The sequence below is a fragment of the Hylobates moloch genome, unplaced genomic scaffold (assembly GCF_009828535.3).
Source record: "Hylobates moloch isolate HMO894 unplaced genomic scaffold, HMol_V3 SCAFFOLD_5, whole genome shotgun sequence".
Lineage (NCBI taxonomy): Eukaryota > Metazoa > Chordata > Mammalia > Primates > Hylobatidae > Hylobates > Hylobates moloch.
Genome location: NW_026652280.1, coordinates 51,381,182 through 51,404,578, shown reverse-complemented (window position 1 = coordinate 51,404,578; position 23,397 = coordinate 51,381,182). Strand labels below are relative to the sequence as shown.

The following is a 23,397-nucleotide window of genomic DNA, read 5'->3' as shown; positions in this document are numbered from 1 at the left end:
AAAAAAAAAAAAAAAAAAAAGAATTTATATGTCTTAAATAGAAAACATTTGTGGCTTAAAGTATGCTGGGTAGATGGTTGATGATACCAACTACCTGTCCCCTTCCTCCAGCCTTTCCCCCACAAAAAAGAACTAAAAATTGCTCAGAACCCATCAGGGTTAAAAAAAAAAAACGTTGAGCAGCTAGACAAGGTGTCTCACACCTGTAATCCCAGCACTTTGGGAGGCCAAGGTGGGAAGATTGCTCAGCTCAGGAGTTCAAGACCAATCTGGGCAACATGGCATAAATCCTGTCTCTACAAAAAATTAAAAAATTAGCTGGGCATGGTGGTGCATGCCTGTAGTCCCAGCAAACTTGGGAGGCTGAGATGAGAGAACGGAATGAGCCCAAGAGGTTCAGGTTGCAGTAAGCCATGATCGTACCACTGCACTGCAGCTTGGAACAGAGCAAAACGCTGTCTCAAAAAAAAAAAGTTCAGCAGCACGACCAAAATTTGAGAAGAATGCTGTGTGCACTTACTGATACCTCAGAGAAACCAAGCAAAGTTGTGTGATCATTCTTGAAAAGAGGATGGGAAATTAATGTGTACCCTGACAGCAACATGGACTTCAAAAACCCAGATAAGCAAGTGAGCACTAGCATGTAGGAGATGGGAAAGTGGAAGGTGCCCAAAAAGCTCGATCAGAAGCAGCCGTTCTGAGAAGCACTGACATCATGGGCTGGAGGGAAAGGGCCCTCCACAGTGGATAGAAGTGAGAACACAATAATCCAGATCGCGTTCAGCTACGTATTCATCTCATGATTCTAAGTGAATTACTTCAGCTCCGTGGACTCAGCATTATGTGAAAATAGAAATGCCCCCTGTTCTACCTGACTCATAGGGTGTGGGGCAGCTAAATAAAATTTATGAAATTGCTCAAGAAGTAAAAAATGCTATGCAAATGTAATACATTTATAAATAACCAATCTAAATGGCAAAGGTAAAGTGTCTCTTACGAATATCAATGTATCATTGCTGAAAGGTCCACATGTGACAAGACAGATGATCTGTCAATAGACAGCCAAATGAAGAATGGGTCTTTTCTTCATTTCCTATTTTTTAATTATTGCTTCGGAAATAATAAATTATAATTCTTGTTTGAGATGGGTTAAACCCTTAGGACATTTAAATATAAAACTACTAAAACTTGGACAATGGGGTACCAATATGATTGAGAATTCACACTCTTTACTAACCTGTTAATCATTAGTGGAGTGAAAATACCATACCTTAGGTTTTATCAGTTTGGGCAGTTAGTGTGAGATTATCCCATAAGGGACAATTTTCCTACAATATAAATGCAAAGAAATGCTTTAATAAATTTGTCTTCTGCATCAATAGAATATAGATGACAAGTCAACAAAGATGCCATACCAGATCTAAGTGACTGAACTGAAGGAATAATTGCCTATATGCGTAAGATGAAAATCTGAAAGATTTAATCTCACAAAGAAATTAGGAGGACAAATATTCATCTGTGTTGAGATTTTTCTCTGGTCATTTCATTAAGGTGGTCCATTATTTTTTAAGCCTTGAAAATCATGCAGAAATTCTACAAAGAGACATTTAAATTTAAATGATTGCCACAAGTTATGCATATTTTTCCACTACCACAACTAGTAATTGTTAGCTGGGCACTGGCATTCTCCAAGGTAATACATAGTGACTTCCTCACACAAAACATAAAACAAGTATCTGCTGAATGAATGTACAGAATATAAAGACGTCCCAGAACCTGAGAATTTCCTTATCAACATTTTCTCAAATGCACAATAAATACATGCCAAATCTGAGAATACTTAAAGTTAACTTCTGAAACGAAAGACAAAGTGATAATGAACTGGCCCTGACTTATAGGGTTTCAAAATATAATCCAACAAGTTGCTAACTAAAGAACATCAGGAAGGCCAGCTGATGTCAGAAGAAAATCAAAGGCAGTATTATCAGGTGTTTCCTCTTTGCCAAAAATGTCCATGGTCAGATGATAACATCAGCAGTTTAATTAAGTGTCCAGGAAGGAGGAGCTTGCAGGTCTAGGAATGAACTGAAAAGTAGTTTATGGGCCACATTCTTTGCTATAATCTTTTTTTTTTTTTTTTACCATCAAGTAAAGTGAAGAATTTCGTCGCAATTTGTCATTAAACACGTTTATCAGAGTTTACTCATCTCCTTATTTAAGCATCTGGTGAAATAAATATTCAAATATTTAAAAACAAATAAAAATGTACTAATAATGTATACAGACATGTTCTGATCAATTGTTAACATGAATAAAAGTTTCTTCAGTATCTGTTTTAGATGATGGTAATGTCTACCCAAGGACAGAAAGTAGATTTCTATATAAAAGGCAAGAAAGAAGACTTAATTTATAACCTCCAAAGTATGACACCTCCAAAAATCCAACTAGACTAATATGGTTGACTATCTAAAAACAGAGTGAATATAACTGAAGATAATCTGTATTTCTGTTGTGGAAATACAGGCTAAGGCCAAATATCTAAGTATAGTAGAAAATAATCTACCAGAATCACTTGGAATTCACTTCAGAAAACACATTTCTTAGGACCCAGATCTCAAACTCTGGATTTGGGGCCCAGGAATCTGCATTTTAACAAGCTTCCCCAGAATAACTCTGAAGCACTCTAAAATTTGAAAACCAATGCTATTGGGTTAGAAGAGTTAAAACATGAGGACTTTGAGTTATTTCCCACACTTTTTAATACAGAACACTAGAAAAAAAAGTTGAACTGGAAAAATAAAGGCATATAAACAGCACAGAATCAGGTAGCAGTCAATTTAAAAGTTGGTACAATTAAAATCTGATGAGTGCATATGTTGAAAGGTTACTTCCTCACACTAATGAAAACCTTCAACTGAGGTGAAATAATGCATTGTTAAAAAGAATGACTGGCTCTCAGGGAGGCGCAGCAGAGATTGGCCCTGGTATAAAGACACACATCTTCAAAAGTGGCTGGAGCTCTTAGTTTTATTCTTCATACAACACAGAGTATGAATATTAGCATCAAAGATGATTCCATTTGGAAAGAAGTCTAAAGGATATATATTTTTTAATGACAGGAAAGTATCCATAAAAAGACCTTAATCCACATTGAACAGGGAAAAATAATAGATCAAGCTGTTGGTGACTTTCTCCTTATAAGTGAGCAAATCCCAACCAGAGTGATCTATAAAAGATTTAACAATGAACAATCAAAAAAGCAAACTTTAGACTCTTGCAGAGACACAGTTCAAAACATAAAGGTATTAAAGGCAAAACAAAACAAAACAAAAAAAAACAACTCTGCTCAAATGTCCGAACACCATAAGGGATCTTTGTTCTATGTTCTATAAGTTTAGGAGACAACTCTCTATTGATATAAGTCCTCAAGATGAAATGGACACTCTTTAACAACTATAGATGTTCTTTAATAAGATAAATACATTCTTAGAAATATATAATTTTTTTTGTTAAAAAGAATAAGATGCTTTTTTCAGGAGAGATCTAAAGCAGTCATAACCAGAATGATCTAAATCCCGTTACTTTCATATATCTGCAGTAGGCCTTTTCTCCATTGCCTGGCATTAAGAATTCTATTTTAAGAAAATCATAGGCCAAGAATTAAGATAGTCTTAACATGTGTCTTAAAGTTGCTGTAGGCTGAAATTCATGGACTAATTTTTGTTCACTTAATGATTTAAAGAATATGTGTGTGTGGATGTGTGTGTGTGTGGATGTGTGTGTGTGTGAAGGTTTTACTCCATCAATTTGACAGCTTATGTCATCTAAAACTTGTTGATTTTATTGTATACCCCTTTCTTCAAATGAGGATTTAAAATAAGTACTGGCATTAATTCCTAGGGCCATTACGTGATTGGGTTGTCAGTGGGGTCTCCAGATAACGTTGAAGCTAGGACCTTAAAAAAATCAACCAAAAGGTCTAACATTTATGTTCGAAAATCAATTTTACAAGTGTAAGATGGTAAGCAGTTTGTCTGAAAAAAAACACCCAGGAGTTTTAGTTAACCACAGACTTAACAGGAGCCAACAGAATGATGTAGCCATAAATAATGCCAAATCCATTCTGGGCTGCACTAGAAGTCCCGTATCTACATCAAAGGCAAGAAGAATGCCTCAGTGCCATGTATCAAGACCCACAAAGTATTGAGCTCAGTTGTGGAGGGAACCTCAGTTTCCCCTATTTGAAAGGGAAGAGTAAACAAGAATCCTCAAACATCACTGAAGAAATTGTTTGATGTTTAGCCTGCAGCAGAGGAGATTTAAGGAGCCAAGGTGATTATGTTCAGGTATTTGAAGAATCTTCAGAACGTAAGTTCCTACTACAGGGATTTTGCTTGTCTGTTGACCACTATTGCGCAGTTCCTTGAGAAAGGCCTGGCACATCATCACCATTCAAAGTTACTTGTCGAATGAAGAAATAATAAAATGAATGCCCTCTGAGCAAAAAAGGATATACTTGCTCTGTGTGACGCCAAAGTCACCAGTGGGTAAAAATTTTAGAAATGTATGCTTCAGTTAAACTTTTTAAGGATCACTTTTTAACGGTGAGAGCGCTCCAAAGATGGGGAAGACTTGGTAAGAGAGTGATCTCCTCCTCATCTGGGGGAAGGGAGTGACAGTAGTATTCTTGCAGAAACTGGAAAACCATCTGTCAAGGATGCTACAGCAATGAAAATGCTGTTTACATCATTGAACACCACAAGGCTTTCATTTTTATCCTCTCTGCCATTTCTGTAGAGAAAACCTTCTGCTGACATAAAATCAGCAAGACAAAATGAAGAGTTTTTAACCATTTTAGGAGTGACTCAACAAATGTGTTAGAGTGGTTCTAAAAATGCAGGTACATAAAAACATCTGCAGGATGTGTTAAAAAACGCAGATTTTTAAAACCTCCTTGATCTTATTTCTCTAGCCTAGTCAATGATAATTGTCTTAGCGACTGTCTCCCCTCTTCTGCACCATCACTTTTTCCCTCCCCACTGGATTCTCTGACCTCATTACACAAACCTATTAACCCCCATCTTCAAAAACAAATGGCCTCAGTTGACCTCACTTCTCTTACCAACTACCACCCAATTTCTTCTTTTTCTTTTAATGAAGAACTCAATCTGTATCCAGACTGAGTTTCCAGACTCCACCTGACTGCTGAACACACTCAAATCAAGCTTCTGATCTTTGTCCTGAAGAGTTTTTATCTAAAACACCAGTTGCCTCCATGTTGCTAAATCCAATGGTGACTTCTCAGTCCTCATCTGAGTGGACCCTTCCATAGCATTTGGCACAGATGATCACTCCTTTCCTTTGAAACACTCCCTCACTTACCTTCTAAGACAACACAGCCTACTGATTCCTCTCCTACCTCACTGATCACTCTTACTCAGTCTCTATTTCTCCCCTTAACTCTAACTTCCTAACACTACAGTTCTCAAAGCCTTGATATTTAAACTGTTTCTCTTCTTTCTTAGGCTTCTCGTCCTCACATTCGGCTCCACAGTGATTTTATTACCCTGTGTCAAGGTTTACTTACTGTTTGTACACTGAGTACTCCCAACTCTGTAGCCAAGCCCTTTCCACAGAACCCCAGACTCATATCCAAATGTCTTCTTGACATCTCTGATCTTCATCTCAACAGATTCAAACCAAGCTCCTGATCTTCCCTATCACAGTCAGTCACATCCTTCCCAGTGCTCAAACACCACATGTAGTCATCCCTGAATCCTCCCTCTCTCCCACATACACATTCAGTCCATCATATCCTGTCAACTCTATCTTCAAACATATTTAGAGAATTAAATTAGGCCTCTTCCTAACACTATATACAACAATTTTTAAAATAGATCAATTACCTAAATATGAGTGTTTTAAAACCATACAACTCTTAGAAAAAAATATAGGGGTAAATATTCATGACCTTGGATTTTGCAATGGATTCTTAGATACAATATCAAAAGCAAGAGTAACCAGACAAAAAACAGGTAGGGTGAACTTCATCAAAATTAAAAACATTTGTGCCTCAAAGGAAATTACCAAGAAAGTGAAGAGACAAGTACTATGGTCTGAATGGTTGTATCCCCCTAAATTTCACATGTTGAAATCCTCATCAACAATGTGATAGTATTAGAAGGTGGAATTTGTGGGAGGTGATTAGGTCATGATGGCTCTTTGCTTATGAATGAGATTAGTGCCCTTACAGAAGAGGACCCAGAGACATTCCTTGCCTCTTCTACCACGTGAGGTTACAATGTGAACACGGCCATCTATAAGGAAGCAGGCCCTCACCAGACACTGAATCTACAAGCACTCTGATCTTGGATTCCTCAGCCTGTAGAACTGTGAGAAATAAGTTTCTATTGTTTATAAGCTACCCAATTTATGGATTTTGTTATAGTAGTCCAAAAAGACTAAAACAATCACCTGTGAAATGCGAGAAAATATTTGTAAATCATGTATCTGACAACGATCTCGTACCCAGAATATACAAAGAATTCTTACGACTCAAAAACACAAAGGTAAACAACTCAATTTAAAAAGCTGACAAATAATTTGAATAGACAGTTCTCCAAACAAGATATATATATGTGCCTATATATATGTATATATATATATGTATGAAACATCGTTAGTCATTAATGCAAATCAAACCACAATGAGGTACCACTTCACATCTAGTAGGATACAATCAAAATAAATGTAAAATAAGATAACAAGTGTTGATAAGTATGTGGAGAAACTGGAATCCTTGTACACTGCTAGTGGGAATGCAAAATGGTTCACATGCTGTGGAAAACAATTTGACAGTTGCTCAAAAAGTTAAAGAAAAAATTAATATGTAATACCTCACTTCTACTCCCAGGTATATACTCCAAAGAAGAGAAAACAGGAACTCGGAAAAGTATGCAGATACATACACAATGGAATACATTTAGCAGTGAAAAGGAACAGGTACTAATACAAGCTAGTATATGAACAAACTCCAAAATATTATGCTAAATGAAAGAAGTCAGACGCAGAAGGTTTATGGGGCTACAGGGAAGGGAAATCAGAAGGTAAATGCTTAATGACTAGAGTGTTTTCTCTTTTTTACTTTGAAGTGATGGAAGCATTTTAGAACTAGATAGAGGTATGGTTGCTCAACACTGTGAATGTACTAAGTGCCACTATACTGTTCACATTAAAATGGTTATTTTTATGTTATATGAATTTCACTTCAATAAATTCTTATGTTTTAAAGTTCAGAATCTAATCCCTTCTTCTAATTCCACCGCTACCACCTTGATCCACACCACCTTCTCTCATCAGATTATTACTAGCCTCCTACCTGGTCTCCCCTTCCTCTCTTGTCATTTTGCTCTTTCCTCAACACAACAGCCAGAATGATCCTGTTTTGAAAGTCAGATCACGTTTTACCTCTACTGAAAGCCTTCCAATAGATCATTAGCTCCTCATAGTCAAAGCCCCACACAAAGTGGCCCACGACTTATCTGACCTCATCTGACCTCAGACACACTTCTGCCTCAGGACTCTTGCATTTGCTGTTAGCTCTCTTTGTAATGCTTCTCCCCTTAGTATGTAAGGCCCTTGAACCATCACCAACATCCTTGAACCATCACCAACATCAGTTCTTACTCAATGGTATCCTATGCAGTGACATTTGCTGCAACCATCCTATTTAAATGCAAAGGCACACATTCTCCCTATTTCCCTTCTCTGCTTTATTTTGCTCCACAGCATTTATCACCATCTATCATTCAGTATATTTTACTTATTTATTGAGTTTCTTTTCTACTTCCTACTAGACGTTTACTAGAGAAAGCCTAAAAGGATAAAGAGTAAAGGCCTCTGTGATCTTAAAATGACAGGTTTTAAACCATTTGGGTGTCTGCTTGCTAATATGTCTGTATGCATGCATGATAGATGTGGAGCTGTGACTTGCTTTCTTTAACACATATCTCCTCGTTCCAAGTTTGTGAGGGAGGAGATCTCAGCTAGTCCAAATTACTGAAGGCTATGAAGAACTACAAAAGGACTTTATACAAAAGTGACCACCCAAACTGGCTTATCTTAGTTTGCTGCACTGCATTAAGAAAACTAGACCTAAAATACATCAAAAGGGATATAAAAAATCCCAAGTATTAAATAAGCCTAAATGATTACAATGAAAATAAGGATTGAAATAGAAGAAAAAAAAAACAAGAACGACGGAAAGTTCTTGGTTCTTTTACTGATCTTATCATATATTCAATTGTTTTTTAAAAACAAAGAAAAAATACCCCAATGTTTAAAAAAACGTCCTCCGCCCCTGAGAATGTACAGGATGACATTTCATTTTTTCCTCCTTAGAGTTTATCATCAATATCCAAGAGAACAATCGCTGTCTTGGTACCATTTTCCACAATCAATTGGAAATCATAAAGTGCAAGGGCCTGGCCGGCTTGATTAACAAGATGTTTATAAACCTACCTTACAAATATTTTAAAATATGTACACATTTGATAAAAAAAGATGTTTCAAAATAAAAATATACATAAAAACAAAAGCCATGCATTCATTAACAGATAATTCAAGTCTCTTTCCCAATTTAGTAAGACATCATACAAAAGTACTGGTATTATTAAAAAATAGAAGAGTTGTACAATTGTATAGTCCTACTAAACTAATACAAAGTACTTCAGTTCTGTTATCTTAAGATACCATACTGCAGCTTCCTCTGACCATGTTAATGTAGCCAAGCCTCAATCAGTAAGCACACTAATCTAAATCAAATTCCATCTAGTTGAAAATAATCATCATGTGCTGCCCAGAGATGGTGAGCATGAATGGATTACTGAAAATATTCATGGTAATTGCAGGTTGCTATTTATGTTGACCAGATTCAGAGGAGTTTACTTAGAGAAATATCTAAGCATGCAGACCACCAATGCAAAACACACAGAATATCACTCTTGACATCCACACTAAAAACAGCCCAGGATCCTCTCTGCAATGTCACAGTGTGGTTGTTATTTTATAGTGTTAGATACACTGCTAGTGACAAAATGAAAATGTATGATTGCAGCTATTTTATTTTCAAGAAATATGTTACCGCAAGAGGTTTTTTTTTTCCTAGTCAGTGGAGTGTAAGTTATATTAAGGACTACATATTATCTTCAAAAGCCCCAGGTTGTTCTGCTTGTAAACAGGTGTGTACAAAATACTAACCGTGACAATAATTGAAAGATGCTTTTTAATTATAAGGAGTTGCTTAACATATTCCCCAATTCCCAAACATATCTAGTTAACACACAAGTCATGGTGGTAAATGGGGAATAAAGACCTGCTCCAAAATAAAGTGGCCACAAGACACCTGGATATTTAGGCTCTTTGTTATATACCATAATAGTTTTTTATCATCACCATCATCAGAACTAAATTAGAAATCAGGAAACTTGGGTTCTAATTCCAGATCTGCTGCTAACAATCTAAAGAACTATATAATCACATATACACCACGAAATACTATGCAGCCATAAAAAAGAATGAGATCATGTCCTTTGCAGGGACATGGATGAAGCTGGAAGCCATTATTCTCAGCAAACTAACACAGGAACAGAAAACCAAACACTGAATGTTCTCACTCATAAATGGGAGTTGAAAAATGAGAACACATGGACACAGGGAGGGGAACAACACACACCAGGAACTGTCGAGGGGCGGAGGGCAAGGGGAGGCAGAGTATTAGGACAAATACCTAATGCATATAGGACTTAAAACATTGATGACAGGTTGATAGATGCAGCAAACCACCATGGCACATGTATATCTACGTAACAAACCTGCACATTCTGCACGTGTCCCAGAACTTAAAGTAAAATTTAAAAAAAAAAAAAAACAGCTATATAATCATGGGAAAAGCCTATGATCTCTGAGCTCTAATTTGCTTATTTTTAAAATGAAGAGTTTGGCCATAAATGCTTTTAAAACAGAATAGAAAAACGCAAAGTAAAAATGACTGCCTAAACATACTAAAATTGATCCTTATAAAGGCAAACATATATATGCCACGGGATATAAAAGGGATGATTTTCACCAGAAGGGAAAGAGCAAAATGACAATACATTATGAAATTAAATGGTGATGAGGATGTTGAAAAGAACTAGCATACAAGCCTTGTAACGAAGAACGCTACAAAATGCAAAGAAAAAAGATACTGTCAAACTCTACATTCCTTTTGACCTAGTAATTCTACTTTTGAACACAAATCCCCCCAAAAAAATCCCTAAAGAAAAATCAAAGGTCTCTAAAAAGAATCTCCATAGCAGCACTATACATGAGAGGAAAATTAGAAACAACCTGTATGTTCAAAAATAGAGGCACAGTTAAGCAGAATCTGGTTTTGCTAACAAAATGGGACAAAGGCCTATATAGCCATTTTTTAAAATACAGAACTATCTTCAAAGAGTGGATGTATTCATGTGATATTACATAAAATGTAAAGGTTGATCACAGAACACCCTTTTTATGATTTCACAAAAAACACACAGTTAAAAACTAGAAGATAAATGGAAGCTGTACAGTTAGTTCTTTGAGTTTGTTATTTTGGTAAAATTCATTACACTAACAAAAAATAAAAGGGAAATGGGGAGGAGAGAATGCTCTTTAAACCACAGTCCAGTTTGTACATTTCATACTTCTTCTATATAATTTTCTAACATGACAAACACCAACTTACGTCTCTACCTTACATTCAATGTTCTTCAAGCATTTTCGCAAAGATTATGTTAATTGTTGGAAAAATCATCAGCGTTCATGGTACCAATACACCAACATATTAAACTTGTATACAAAGTCTAGTGTGTCAGATGTATCCTATGAATGTATATTGTACATATTGGTGAGCCATTGTCATCCTGTCCCCAGATGCCATCAATGGGAACTTAAAGGAAGCATCCAGAGTTAGAAGTTACGATTCCAACAGGGTCTTGGACTCTAAAGTCGCCAATATATGGTAGAACATGCTATGAGGTGAATGCCTTGGAAAACTGTCACATACCTCTTATGTACAATTACTGCTTTCCTTAAACACTATAGGCAACAAAATCATGGCAAAAGTCATCACTCTGGTTGGCCTAGCAATATATCCCTTGCAGCTGTGGCAAATACATAGTACATGCATTTACTGCAGTACACAGAATTCGTAGATATAATTATGGCGTGGTATTTGGCTTCAGTGTATAGCTATAGCATTGGATTATCCTTCTAATAAAAACTCCAAAACGATGTAAAAGGTAAAAACCCATAATTATGTAAGTAGCAATTCTCCAGAAGAAACATTAACTGAAGACAACACGCTTGTGTTGAACAGAAATGCTGATGTTCCACAAAAGCCTGTGTAAATTTTCTTCCTTCCAAAAAGTTGTTTTTTTCTACTAATCAATATTTTAAACAGTATGTTTCAAGCTTTAAGATGCTGGTATCCTTTAACATATTCTGAGAATGATAAAGAAAAAAGTAATGGTGTCATGTGAAAAACTGTTTAAAAAAAATGGCTAAAACCTAAAATTGGGAACAAGTGGATATACCAAAACTGTAAAAATCTACCAGAGACTATTATACATACTTTCCTCACTGATGGCTAGAGCACAAAGTAAAAAATATTTTCAATCTTTCACATTTACAACTTTAGCAAAAATCCTGTTTCTAGTTATCCTAAAAAGACACTGGCAAAAAGCTATGTCCAATTTCTCCTGTCACCAGCATTATCTAATAATGTGAAAACAAGCTATCATTTTCAAAACTATTCAACGCGCCAAAGTAATTAATCTTAAATCAATGGCTGCTAGTGACACACCATGTGTTTACTCACAAACAATAAATTATAAGCTTTTAGAAAATGAAATTACCCATTTAAAAACGAATCTCAAAAATATGCTGCAGAAATGCAACAAATTCCACTTTTTATTATCTGTCTGAATTATTCTACAGAATCATATCAATACATTTTATACACATTTACAGGTCATACAAGTTCTAGGGTGCCAAGTAATAATTTAAAGATTTAAAGAAAATGGCATACACACAGAAGAACTCCAAAAGTCATATTAAGTTAAAGAAAGGCTGTACACGGATTTAAATTAAACTTCCATTACCCACCAGATGAGATAGCAATTCAGTGTTGAGACAGACTAACTCAAACATTCACCCATTAAAATACCATGTAATGAGGCAGGGACAAGAGAATGCCTTAAAAAAATTAAAAATCAACTTCAGAAAGACAGCATAGGTGGGAGCAAATCCTAATTTAAATAGAAATTAAAATAAAATGTAACCTGCACCCAAGAACGTTAGTAGCTAAGAGGCCATTTACATTTCAAAGTCCTATTCTTAAGTACTGTACCACTAAGGTTTGTCGGTGCTGTGGAGACACTTCAATTAAGGCTGTGTGGTAGAGCTCTGTGTAAATTAATTAGTTGAGGTTACACAGATTTTCTAAAAGCAGCTCTCTAAAACAGCCTCAGAGATATGCAAGATTTGTGGGGAATTAAAATTTAAATACAACTTACTAATCAATTCTTCTTGCTTTCACATTTCAATGACATTTTGCATAATAATAAATAAGTCCATGAAAATACTACTAACCAAAATTTTATTTGCTTTCAATTAGAGCTAAAGGAAAGGGCTTTCAATTTTCCTTTTGATACTTAGGTTTTATTTCAGATTTTATCTAGACTTATTGGCAAGAGTTTCCATATGATAACTATAATGAACTTGATCCATATTTAAATGGGAAATGAGACTATATTTGAAATTCACATATGCTACAACTAAATTAGCTTTCTAGTAATTGCTATAAACAATGTCATAACAAAAATATGAATTTCATACTCTTGCACTGAGACTTTACATGTTAAATTCATTCAATGTAATTCAGCTATATATTAAAGCTTCACATTTTATCTAACAAAATATTATAATTTCTTTTCTTTAATTCAAAATACTAAGTAATTTTTTACTGTAAATAAATTTTAAAGCCATTAGAACTAGATGTTTTGTAATTATTCTTCAAAATATTATTCTTTAAAGAAAATGTATACGCAAAAATGGTAATAATCAGTTACATAACGGTTTCTCTGTAAATTAAAAATGGAAGAAATCTGAAGATTTCAAGAGATCAGGAGCCTTCTAATTACGTATATAAGAGATTCATGAGCTCTTCTGTAATCCTAAAATAAAGTCCCTACAGTCTCATCATAGTGATTGTGAAAAATTCATACTTGTTATACAGTAGAAATGATTTAGGCTTTTTTAATGGCTAATTTGTTTCATGAGCATGGACACTGCATGTATAAATATATCTTTTGAGATAGTACCATTGAGAAGAGGCTGTCCTTCATGCACATCCTTCGATAAGACTGCACTGTAAACATCTTCAGGAAATCCAGTCTTGCATAATGCGATTTCACCAGAAGCCTCTACAGACGCCTGCAACACAAGAAAAAAAAAAAAAAAATGTGTGCAATGATTGCTACCTCCTTCAACTGAGAAACATTCCACTTGGCATAAAGCCTCATTTTTTCAACTATCTTGAACAAACAACCCTTTTGTTTCCAAGTGCTTACAATTAGAATGTAGAGGGCAAAGGGTTAATCATTTTGATAACTGGAGTAGAAGAAACAAATCCCATTTGTCTAGTCCAGTAAAAGCGAAATAATACACATTCTAGGTTCTTCTAAGGACTGAACATTTCCATTAAAATGCTCATTGTGACTGAAGAACTATCAAGTGGGCGTGGGGTTTGGGGGACAGCCAAATAGTCTTTGGGCTCCACAAATCACCATCACTAACTTAAGTTTTCATGAAAAATGTATGCATTCAAGTATACAGATTTTTATATTTTTAGCTAATTTTCTATAAAGCTGGTTTCAAGATGCCATGTTCATTTAAAAATAAAATTATAATATACTTACAACAGTGGGACAGATAATATTTTATACCAAGTAAAACCAAAACTACATATTTATTTCTATAATTTGAAGGACAATGATACCATGTTTTTACACTTAAAATTAGAAAGTAACCAAGTATCTGTCATTTTCTGTATCATCATATGCACAGTTAATTTACTCAGTGTGCTTAAAACTCAGTCATACCTACTACTGTCTAGCTAACCCTCCAAGTTAGTTTCCCTACTTCTTTCAGCCCTAGTGACACAATTGGAGGACAGTTAGCCCTCAGCAGAGCTCCTGTAGCATCTGCATTAATTATAGGAAACTCTACCATGTACTAATTGGGATTCAAATACAGAGGAAGGATGAGCAGAATGAGGCTACCCAATGAAGGGATTCCAGTGGCCACAGGGACAGCAGTGACAGCATTAGGGACAGTCCACCCTAGTGAGAACCAGAAATTGAGAGGAAGAAGAAGGGAAGTCCCAGAAACAGAGAGATCTCAGAACAACTGTCTGGATGAAGCAATGCAGTGCAGCTTCATAATTAAATGACTACCTGAATTATGCATGTGAAATTTTGCAAATACTAATGTTGCAAAAATCTAGACCAATCTAATAAACTGTTCTTTTCAAATCCAAGAAAATAAGAAATAAATTTAAACGGTATTAAATATCACAGTATTTATTCTCAAAAAATTATTAGGAGCAACAGTGAGATACTAGTTCATCAAATGAGTAAGCAGTTTTAAGTCTGTTATGTGCAAGAAAGGGCTGTATCAAATGAAGAATAAAGAAGAACCAGTCCTCTAAAAAGGTGTGAGTGGAAGCTGGTACAGCCACCTTGGCATATATTTTGGCAAACTCTAGTAAAGATGAATGTGGATATATCCTTCCTATTCCTAGGGAAATATTACCCCACATGAGTGCTCCAGTTGACATATGCAGGAATGTCCACTGAAACATGACTGTAATAGCAGAGATTCTGTACACGTCCATCAAAAGGAGAATGGACTAATACATCATCACAAAGCCAAAAGAAGAAAACAACATTAAAATGGAAGAACTGGAACTACATTTATCCAAAGGGCTACATCTCAGAGGCAAACTAAAACAAAACAAAAAGTCAGTTTCTTTAAGTTCCATGTATGATTAAGATATAAATTTAATTATAAATCAACCTAAAGATGACTATTCAGTAAGTTCAGAAACCCATTTGTGTGACATCCCAAATTCAGACTGAAGACAAGGCACAGTGAAGTATAAAATCTTGCAAAAAAAAAAAAGTAGAAATCATGACTGATGATTCCACTTATATAAAATTTAAACACAAAAGATAATGTTTTGAACACATACTTATGTAAGAAGAAAAGGAAAACAGCATAGTGATAAACATGAAATTTAGGATAGTGGTTACCCCAGGGGAAGGAAAACTAGGAAAGGCATCAGGAAAGATTGTACAAGTGGCTTCAATTTTATCTGTAATAATTCATTTCTTCCAAAAAGACTGAAGGAAACCAGGTAAAATGTAAAGATCTGCATAGACACATAGCTACAAATTACAGTATTCACCTCACAAACTATCTGCTCTACATATTTCATAATGAAAAAGAGAAAATATCAGAAACCAATTGGGAAATAAGAAGTGAGGCTTCCGACACCCATCAAGTTTGGGACACTGGGAGACAGTCTGATACTTGACGCGTGTAAACATCCAGATACTGTCCATGCCTGGCACAGTGCAGGCACTGAGTGAAGGAAAGCTTTTGCTTTTAGCTAACCCAAACAAACACAGGGAACTCCCCAGTTTGCCATATAAAATGGACAAATGTGTTGTAAACCTGTGTCCCACCAACATGTTAGGGGTCTGCCTCTTCACCCTTCTAGCCCAGACTTCTAAGAGCAGTGAGGCATGGCAGGTGCCAGCCCAGGACAGGTCAGGCCAGAGCCCAGAAACGCAGTGGCCAGAAGCCAGCGATGGAAGGCACGGAGCAGACGGGGGTCACATTTCAAATGGGGGCATTCAGGGTAGTAGAGTATGTGGGTTTGTGGGTAAGAACTCAGAGATCAAGGAAGTCTCAAGACTACAGGAAAACCGTAAGCTTTTATTCAATCTTGTTTCCCAGTGGATCTGCCCTAAGGTAGGAGAATCAGCGGCACCAAGTTCCTGGTCCAAACCCACAGAAATAGGACTTCAGGGCCACATCGAAGCTGTCAGGAAGACAGTGAATGTTCACCTCTGTGTTTTGTTCTCTGCCTTATTTCAGAAAAGGGACCTTCTGTCCTCAATGTGCTGCCCCTTACTAAATGTCTCCATGCTCATTTTCCTCATGTAAAAAAGGGTACCGACCAGCCAGGCTGGCCATGAGAATTATTGAAAAAATGTTTTTAAAGCACATCTCTAACAAATACTGACTACTAATATTAAATATCCATGGAAGTCATGTCATACTTTCAATAATGCATATTCATCTTAAATAGCTGAAACTTTTCTAAATTCTTCTTCCTCAAGACAAAACGGATCCACAAAATAATATAATCCTGGATCCACAATACTAATCTATAATGTATTTTCTTAAAAACAATCTCCATAAAATTATTAAAATATATATTCTCCCTATTTCCTCTCTTAACTTTCAGTCAAAAAGTAGCAAAGTTACCAAGTTCAAAAAACAAACAGGAAGCACTCAAATGAATACAAGCTCCCAACGAGACATAGTGGAGGCTTACTTTGCACCAAGCACTGTGCTGGTGAATCAGTATCTTATTCAATTCTCCCTGCAACCCTACAAGGCTGTGGCTGATACCAGATATGAGACTGCAGGAGACCAAGAGCTGATAAGCAGAATCCCCTCAGGGGGGCTGACTGCACTGTGGTGGTAATCCTTGTTGGGCACTGGAGGTTCTCTGGTCTAACCCATAGCTAATGCCTGAATGTTCTACAACAGTAGCTCTCAATAAGGGACAATTTTGCTCCCCAGGGGACATCTGCTAATGTGCAGACACATTTTTAGCTGTCAAAACCGCGAGGGGGTGCTACCAGCTACTAGTGGCTACTGGCTCTCAGTTGGTTTCTGGTATTTTCTCTTTTTCATTATAAAATACGTAGAGCAGGGAAGTCACTAACCATTATACAACACACAGCACAGCATCCCTAACAAAGGAGTGCCAAGCTCAAAATGTCAACAGAGCCAAGGTTAAGAAAACCTTTTCTACAGCAACACATGCAAAAGAGGTATCTACCTACCCATTAACACTCCTATCCGTATGAAGATCACTGTCTGCTCAAGTAGCCTCATCACTCTTGGAACATCCTGCATCCCAGGAAGCCAAAACCCAGCCCCTGAGGCTTACTCCCACATAAAGTCATCACTCTGCCAGGCCTAGGATGAAATTCTGGAACTTCCAAGAGGAGAAGGAGGAATCCTACCCTCAACAAGTTATCTGTGGGTATGAGGAGGAGGTTGTGAATAACATACATTTCCCTAATATTTGAATGGTGCATGGGTTGGCAAGCTTTTTCTGTAAAGAGTAAACTAAGTATTTCAGGCTTTGTAGTCCATAGGATCTCTACTGAAACTACTCAATCTGCTGCTGTTGTGCAAAAGCAGTCATAGACAATCAGTATATAAATGAACATGGCTGTGTTCATTCTAATAAAACTTCATGTACCCTGAAATTTGAATTTCATTCCATTTTCAAGTCTTGAAAGATAGTCTTCTTCTTTTTCTTGCTAAAAAGCATTTGAAAATGTAAAAAATATTCTTGGCCAGACAAAATTAATGGCAGCAGGAGTGTAGTTTGCAGATCCCTGGAATAGTGTGTTAAGTTTTGTATCACATTGTTATCTCACTTAATTCTCACAATAGGCCCCTTAAGAGGGGGTTAAACTATCTGCATTTTGCTAATGAGCAAATAGATTCTCACATAGAGGTACAGTGAAATACCCAAGACCTCACATCCAAGAGAGAAAGAGGCAGGATTCAAAGTCTGTAGTCTTTCCAAGCACAACAAATAATTACAATACAATCTTTCAAGAAACATGTACTGAGTGTTCATTTGCCACTGGAAACAGAAAACAAGATACAGCCCCTGCCCTTAAGAAGCTCAAGACTTAATGTGGGAGGTTAAGATATGCAGAGGATATGAGCAAAGCCCAGGGCAGGGAATCTGGGGGCTTCCCAAGCAGAGAGCTGAAGTAGCAAGGCGCTAGAGGGTGGCAGGAAAGCCATCCTAGGCAGTCACTGCTTGAACTAAAATAAGGCAGCAAGAAACAGCATACTGCCTGGGGAATAACAATGAGTTCAGTGTCGCTGGAGTCCAAGAAGCAAGGCAGGATGTCAAAAGTTGAGGCCGGAGAGTTAGACAGGGTTAGATCACAAATGGTTGGGGGCTTGGGGTTATCCTGTTGGCTGGGGGAGCCAGGGACAGATTTTAAGCACAGACCGAATGCATCTGACAGAGAATTCTCTGATAGTTTTGTGGGAAATGTGTGTGTGACAGGGCATGACAAGTGACAACTGGGAGACAAGCTAGGACACAGACCTGAGTCAGGGCAGGGGCTGCAAGGAATGAAAAAGGGGCAGATTTTGTCAATACCAAGATAGTTAAGATCGATAGGGCCTTCTGAGGCAGGGACTCACTGGGGGAGGGAGGGGAGGAAATGATGTCTTCCCTCATGTTTCCAGCTGAGTGGCTGTGAACACAGGTGCCACAAGTAGGAAAAATAATCGCAAAACTATAACGTCAGGAACAAAGTGCTAAAGAAGCAGAAAGAATGGGATGATAAATCTGTCTGTGGAAGTCAAGGAAGACTCCATAGCTGAAGTGACATTTAGGCTCTGACTTTAAAGATGATTAAAAATTTGCCAGGAGAAAGACGGGGGAAGTGGAAAAGGGCATTCTAGACAAAAGGTACAGCAGAACAAAGCCCCTGGTGGTTTATGTTGAGCTCGTAGTCCACCAAAACCACCCTGATCTTTTTTTCCCAGGCAACTGTTAAGTTATGGCTTCCTCTTCTATTATCTTTGCTGCTGATTTTGGGTCCTTAGGGGGAGCAACTTATATTTAACCCTCCAAAATTTGGTCTCAATAAATTAATAATTCCAGCTGGCTTTAGTCATTCTTTCCAGCTTTATGTATCAAGAAAGTCTAATGAGATACCCCAAAATCTTCATATAGATGCTACTTAGGTGCTAAAAACAGGGTATGTCACATGCCCAGACATGGTTTGGGGAAATTTGCCCAGGGGCAACACCCCCCAACCCCCCGGGGCCCTAAGCCCTGAGCTCTTAAGAAGAGCAGAGTGACTGCAGCATGAACTCCCAACAGGTCAGACTGCCTGGCTTCAAATCCCAGTCCCACGGATACTATCTGCCAGACCTCTGAGAAGAAACAGTTCCCCATCTGTACAACAAGAGTACTAAAGATAGCACCAACTCATAGGGCAGATGAGGATTAAATGAGTTAATATGTGTAAAGCACTTAGGATAGTATCCGGCACATGGTTATTCAATGTCTTAGCTATTTGTCATCACAGTATTAATACTATTGGGGCAACATGAATCCAACTCATGGTACATCTGCCATACAGGCCGGTAGGTCTCAAACTTACTCAACACAGCAAGCAATCTGGGACATTTGTTTAAAATACAGATTCTTGGGTCCTAGCCCAAGACTCATTAAAACAGACTCTCAAGAGGCGTGATGGATAAATCTGTATATTTAACAAGTGCTTGTGCTGCAAGTGGTGGCCACACATCCAGCCCTTATCTTTACCTCTGGAAACCTTTCTGAACGTTCTCAAAACAGCACAGCTACCTTTTGACCCTACTCTTCAAACCCAATAGCTTAGCAACAACAAAAAGGAGTAACAAAACCATGATTTTTCTGTTCTTAATCCCATGCTCTCTTCTCTTTATTCTGAAAACTACACCTTCTTGATTTTGAATTTGTTTTGCTTTGAACAGAGCATTACCCCATCCCCAGTCCTTTAGCAATTCTCCTCTTCTGCACAATTCCTCAAGGATGACAAGTAGTCAGCAAGTCCTCTCGGCCCACCAGCATGAAATTCACGCTGGTCAGAGGATCTGAACTCATTTAGTGCCGCTCTGTGCTCTTGCACAATCAGCTCACCTATCTTGAGTTTCAATTTCCTCTTACAAGTATTTGCTCTACTCTTCCCAGGCTGAAGATCGACCTCCTTGTCTAGAGAGGACAGAAGTGTAATAAGAGTTGAGGAGTTCTGCTTGCCTGTGAGTATCAGTCTCTCTGTTCCGGTTCTGCACTCGCAGGGACGTTGTTTTTGTTCTTGTTCAAATTTTTCCACGGTCTCAATGCTGTGAGCTTTAAAGCCGAGTACACTACTCTTTTCGGTTCCCGTTCTCATTATTCTTTTTCATAGTCATCCTTGGTCACTCGATCTGCTTTCCAATTTCCTCCAAGTCACTCCTAAATCCAAGCTCTTAAATATTCCATGTGGAATCACCATGGACAGACTTCAGTTGCCTTGCCTCCTCATTCTCTTCCTCATTAAGATCATTTATTACTGGCTAAAAATTTCACCTCTGAAAGCAGCCTAAACCTAAGGAAATCATAACTTTTCTTTCTGGCTCTGAAGACTGCCTAACCAAAACCTGGACTAAGTTAGTTATCATAAACTCTTAAATGTAATCCATTGGATGTCAGATTAAAACACTGATCTCTTACTTTTTCCCTATCAGAGATTCCATGGTCACAATCTTGTAACAATTACATTATTGTCTGGGAGATTACCAAATGCAGTCAACAAAGCTGAGGTCTTCTTTTGCGTTATGTTTGCTCCCCTGATTCCTTGTGGAAATAAGGGCAATAATGGGTGGGACTGGGTTAAGACTAAGAACTCTGCAGCACACCTGCTCAGGTTTAAATCCAGCCTCCACCATCTACTACCTGTGTGACCTTGGCAAGCCATGTAACCTCATCTGTGCTTCAGCTTCCTCCTCTGTAATAATAACAGCTAAACTACACGTCTTTAGGATTGTTGTGAAGAACACGAAGGGCTTAAAAAACAATACGTGATTCACCACAGGACAAGGGTTAGCTATTATGATGCTGGTATTGTTTTGATTGTGGAGACTTTTATCTCTGTTCTGTAAGTAACTGAGAAATATTTTTAAATTATTTTGTGAAGAAGGAATACCATAAAGAAATCAAGCCTGCAAAAAACGGAAATTCACTCACAAACAAGGACAAAAGACGCACAAGTGGAATTCCCTTCATGATATGTGATTTGTGGGTTGGGGGATGGAGCCGCAGTACAGGAAGGGTGACAACTATGGTAATACTTTTATTATGTGGTTATGTCTTCCAAATGACATAAGCGAACATAAACAGTTAATGAAGACACTGTTAATATGGTTAGTTGAGTACATGGTGATAGAGTAATGAAACTGTTGAAGAACATTCGGCATGACTAATTTTTTTATTTTTTAATCCAATTTCTCACCAATTACAGTTGCCAGATTCTCGACATCTCACAGGATTCCATCCATGATGTTGGGGGCTATGTTAAGATTATTCAAGAGCTACTGCCACTCTTCAAGATTTTCTCTGTGTCAGTAATGCCACTGATGGCACTTTGAATTTCACATCCCTGCAAAAATGCTTAAAACGTGCAGAAGTTTAACCCTGAACAGCTGCAATATTTTTGTTTTGTCAAGTACCATTCTGGAAGGAGATTATCTTGCCTTGCATGGTTTTTTTTTAACTCTTTCTTGCCTTCATGATGTGCTCTAGACCAGCTTAGGTTCAATGAATACCACACTGAGGCCACACATTTGCCCCATCTGACCGCCTAGTAATTTTTATCTTTATTTTAATTATCTTATTAGGATGTGTCCTTGAGTATCTCTAGCATCAGTATTTTTAGTTTTCTCATTGTCATTTCTTTTAATCAAGTAAAGACAAAGAGAATAGGCAAAAATAGCATTGATGCTGGCACAGGAACCTGCAAACTGTTGAAACTGAACTCTTAGCTAAAAGGCAGCACCACAATACAAGAGTTTGATGGACAAAAATCTGGGTCAAAATCTGGGTCTGCATACAAAATGTGATATAGAATGTCACCTTCCCAAGAGTAGAACCTATCAAGCCTTAAGACAATATGAAAACATACATCGAGTGACATCCACATAGACCTCTGTGCAATCTCAAATCTCCTCTGCCCAAGTGAGAAGAGGCTTCCTAGGCTTCCAGGCTTCCTTGAGTAGAGTCTCAAAAGATAGACAGGAGCTTACCATGAAGTGGATGCTTAATGTAACAGGTAGTAAAAAATGTACCTACTGATTTAATTGACAGGTAAAAAGCTAATACTATCATTAGATAATGGCCCAGGCAGCTGTGCAATTAAACTGTCAGGAAAAGTTCCAGAAGTCCCTGTGGCATTCCAGGAGAGATGGCCAATCATGGCTCAGATTGATTCTGTCCCGTCAACTCATTACACTCAGTAGAGACTGCAACACGCTTATACTCAAAATGTTATCAAATAGTATAGCACTTGGCATTAGACTGTGTTTATAATGAACTTGGAAATTCATTCAACTAAATACACTCAATATCAGTGACTGCAAATATTTACTGAGTGCTTAATATGTGCCAAAAAGCATGCTACAATGCTTTCCATGCAGTACATCTTAAATAGTCCTCACAATAACCCTATGAGGTAGATGCTGTTAGTACTGCCATTTTGCAGGCAAGGAAACTAACTTAAAGAAAACTGCCCTAAGTCATTTAGTTAGTCAATTTAGGGACACTATTCAAACCGGCATCAAAAGGCCTTGGGGATTACCCTTAACCCAACCACTACAACTTCCATTAGGAAGCACTCACATACATTGACACACAGTACCTAACTGGCTAAGGGCTGGAAATTGTCCTATATGAATTGAGACTAAGTTAAAAATCTGCCTGCCTCCATAATAAACTTTCTCCTAAAATATGATTCTCACATATGATATGGGATATATGCTAATAAAACAATTTCAATGTTTCTGTTCACTACGGAAAAATTTAGGAAAAAAAAAGACTTCAGGGAAAACCTTTTTAAACATTTTAAGTCCTCCAAATCAAAGCCTCACACCCCCCAGCCCAAACTCTTCTAAAAGTATACATGGAAAGTTATCAGCAAATAGCTATCACGACTAGTATGTTAATTTTCAGAGGTGATATTGATGAAGGAATAATTATAGTCTATAATAAACTCTTTATACACTTTATTTGCTCTGGAGTCCCCTGTATTCATGTGCAATTAGGCCCATTTCATAAAACCTGGAGCATGGTTTCACTTTTTAAAAATGGTTACAGATGTTTACAGTCCCCATAACTCTGATTTAATTTGAGTAGCTGGCCACAGTGATGATTTATGTAATTCTGAGTCC

The 23,397-nt window shown here is 37.3% G+C and overlaps 1 protein-coding gene across 1 annotated transcript in view; it reads right to left on the bottom strand.

Annotated features, from left to right (window-relative positions):
* The window catches only part of CDH2 (cadherin 2), a 239,105-nt gene that overhangs the window by 189,777 nt on the left and 25,931 nt on the right, over positions 1 to 23,397 (bottom strand). Inside the window, exon 2 of the mRNA XM_032152594.2 lies at positions 13,407 to 13,518. Coding sequence (XP_032008485.1) covers positions 13,407 to 13,518 — 112 coding nt within the window. The remainder of the gene's footprint in view (positions 1 to 13,406; positions 13,519 to 23,397) is intronic.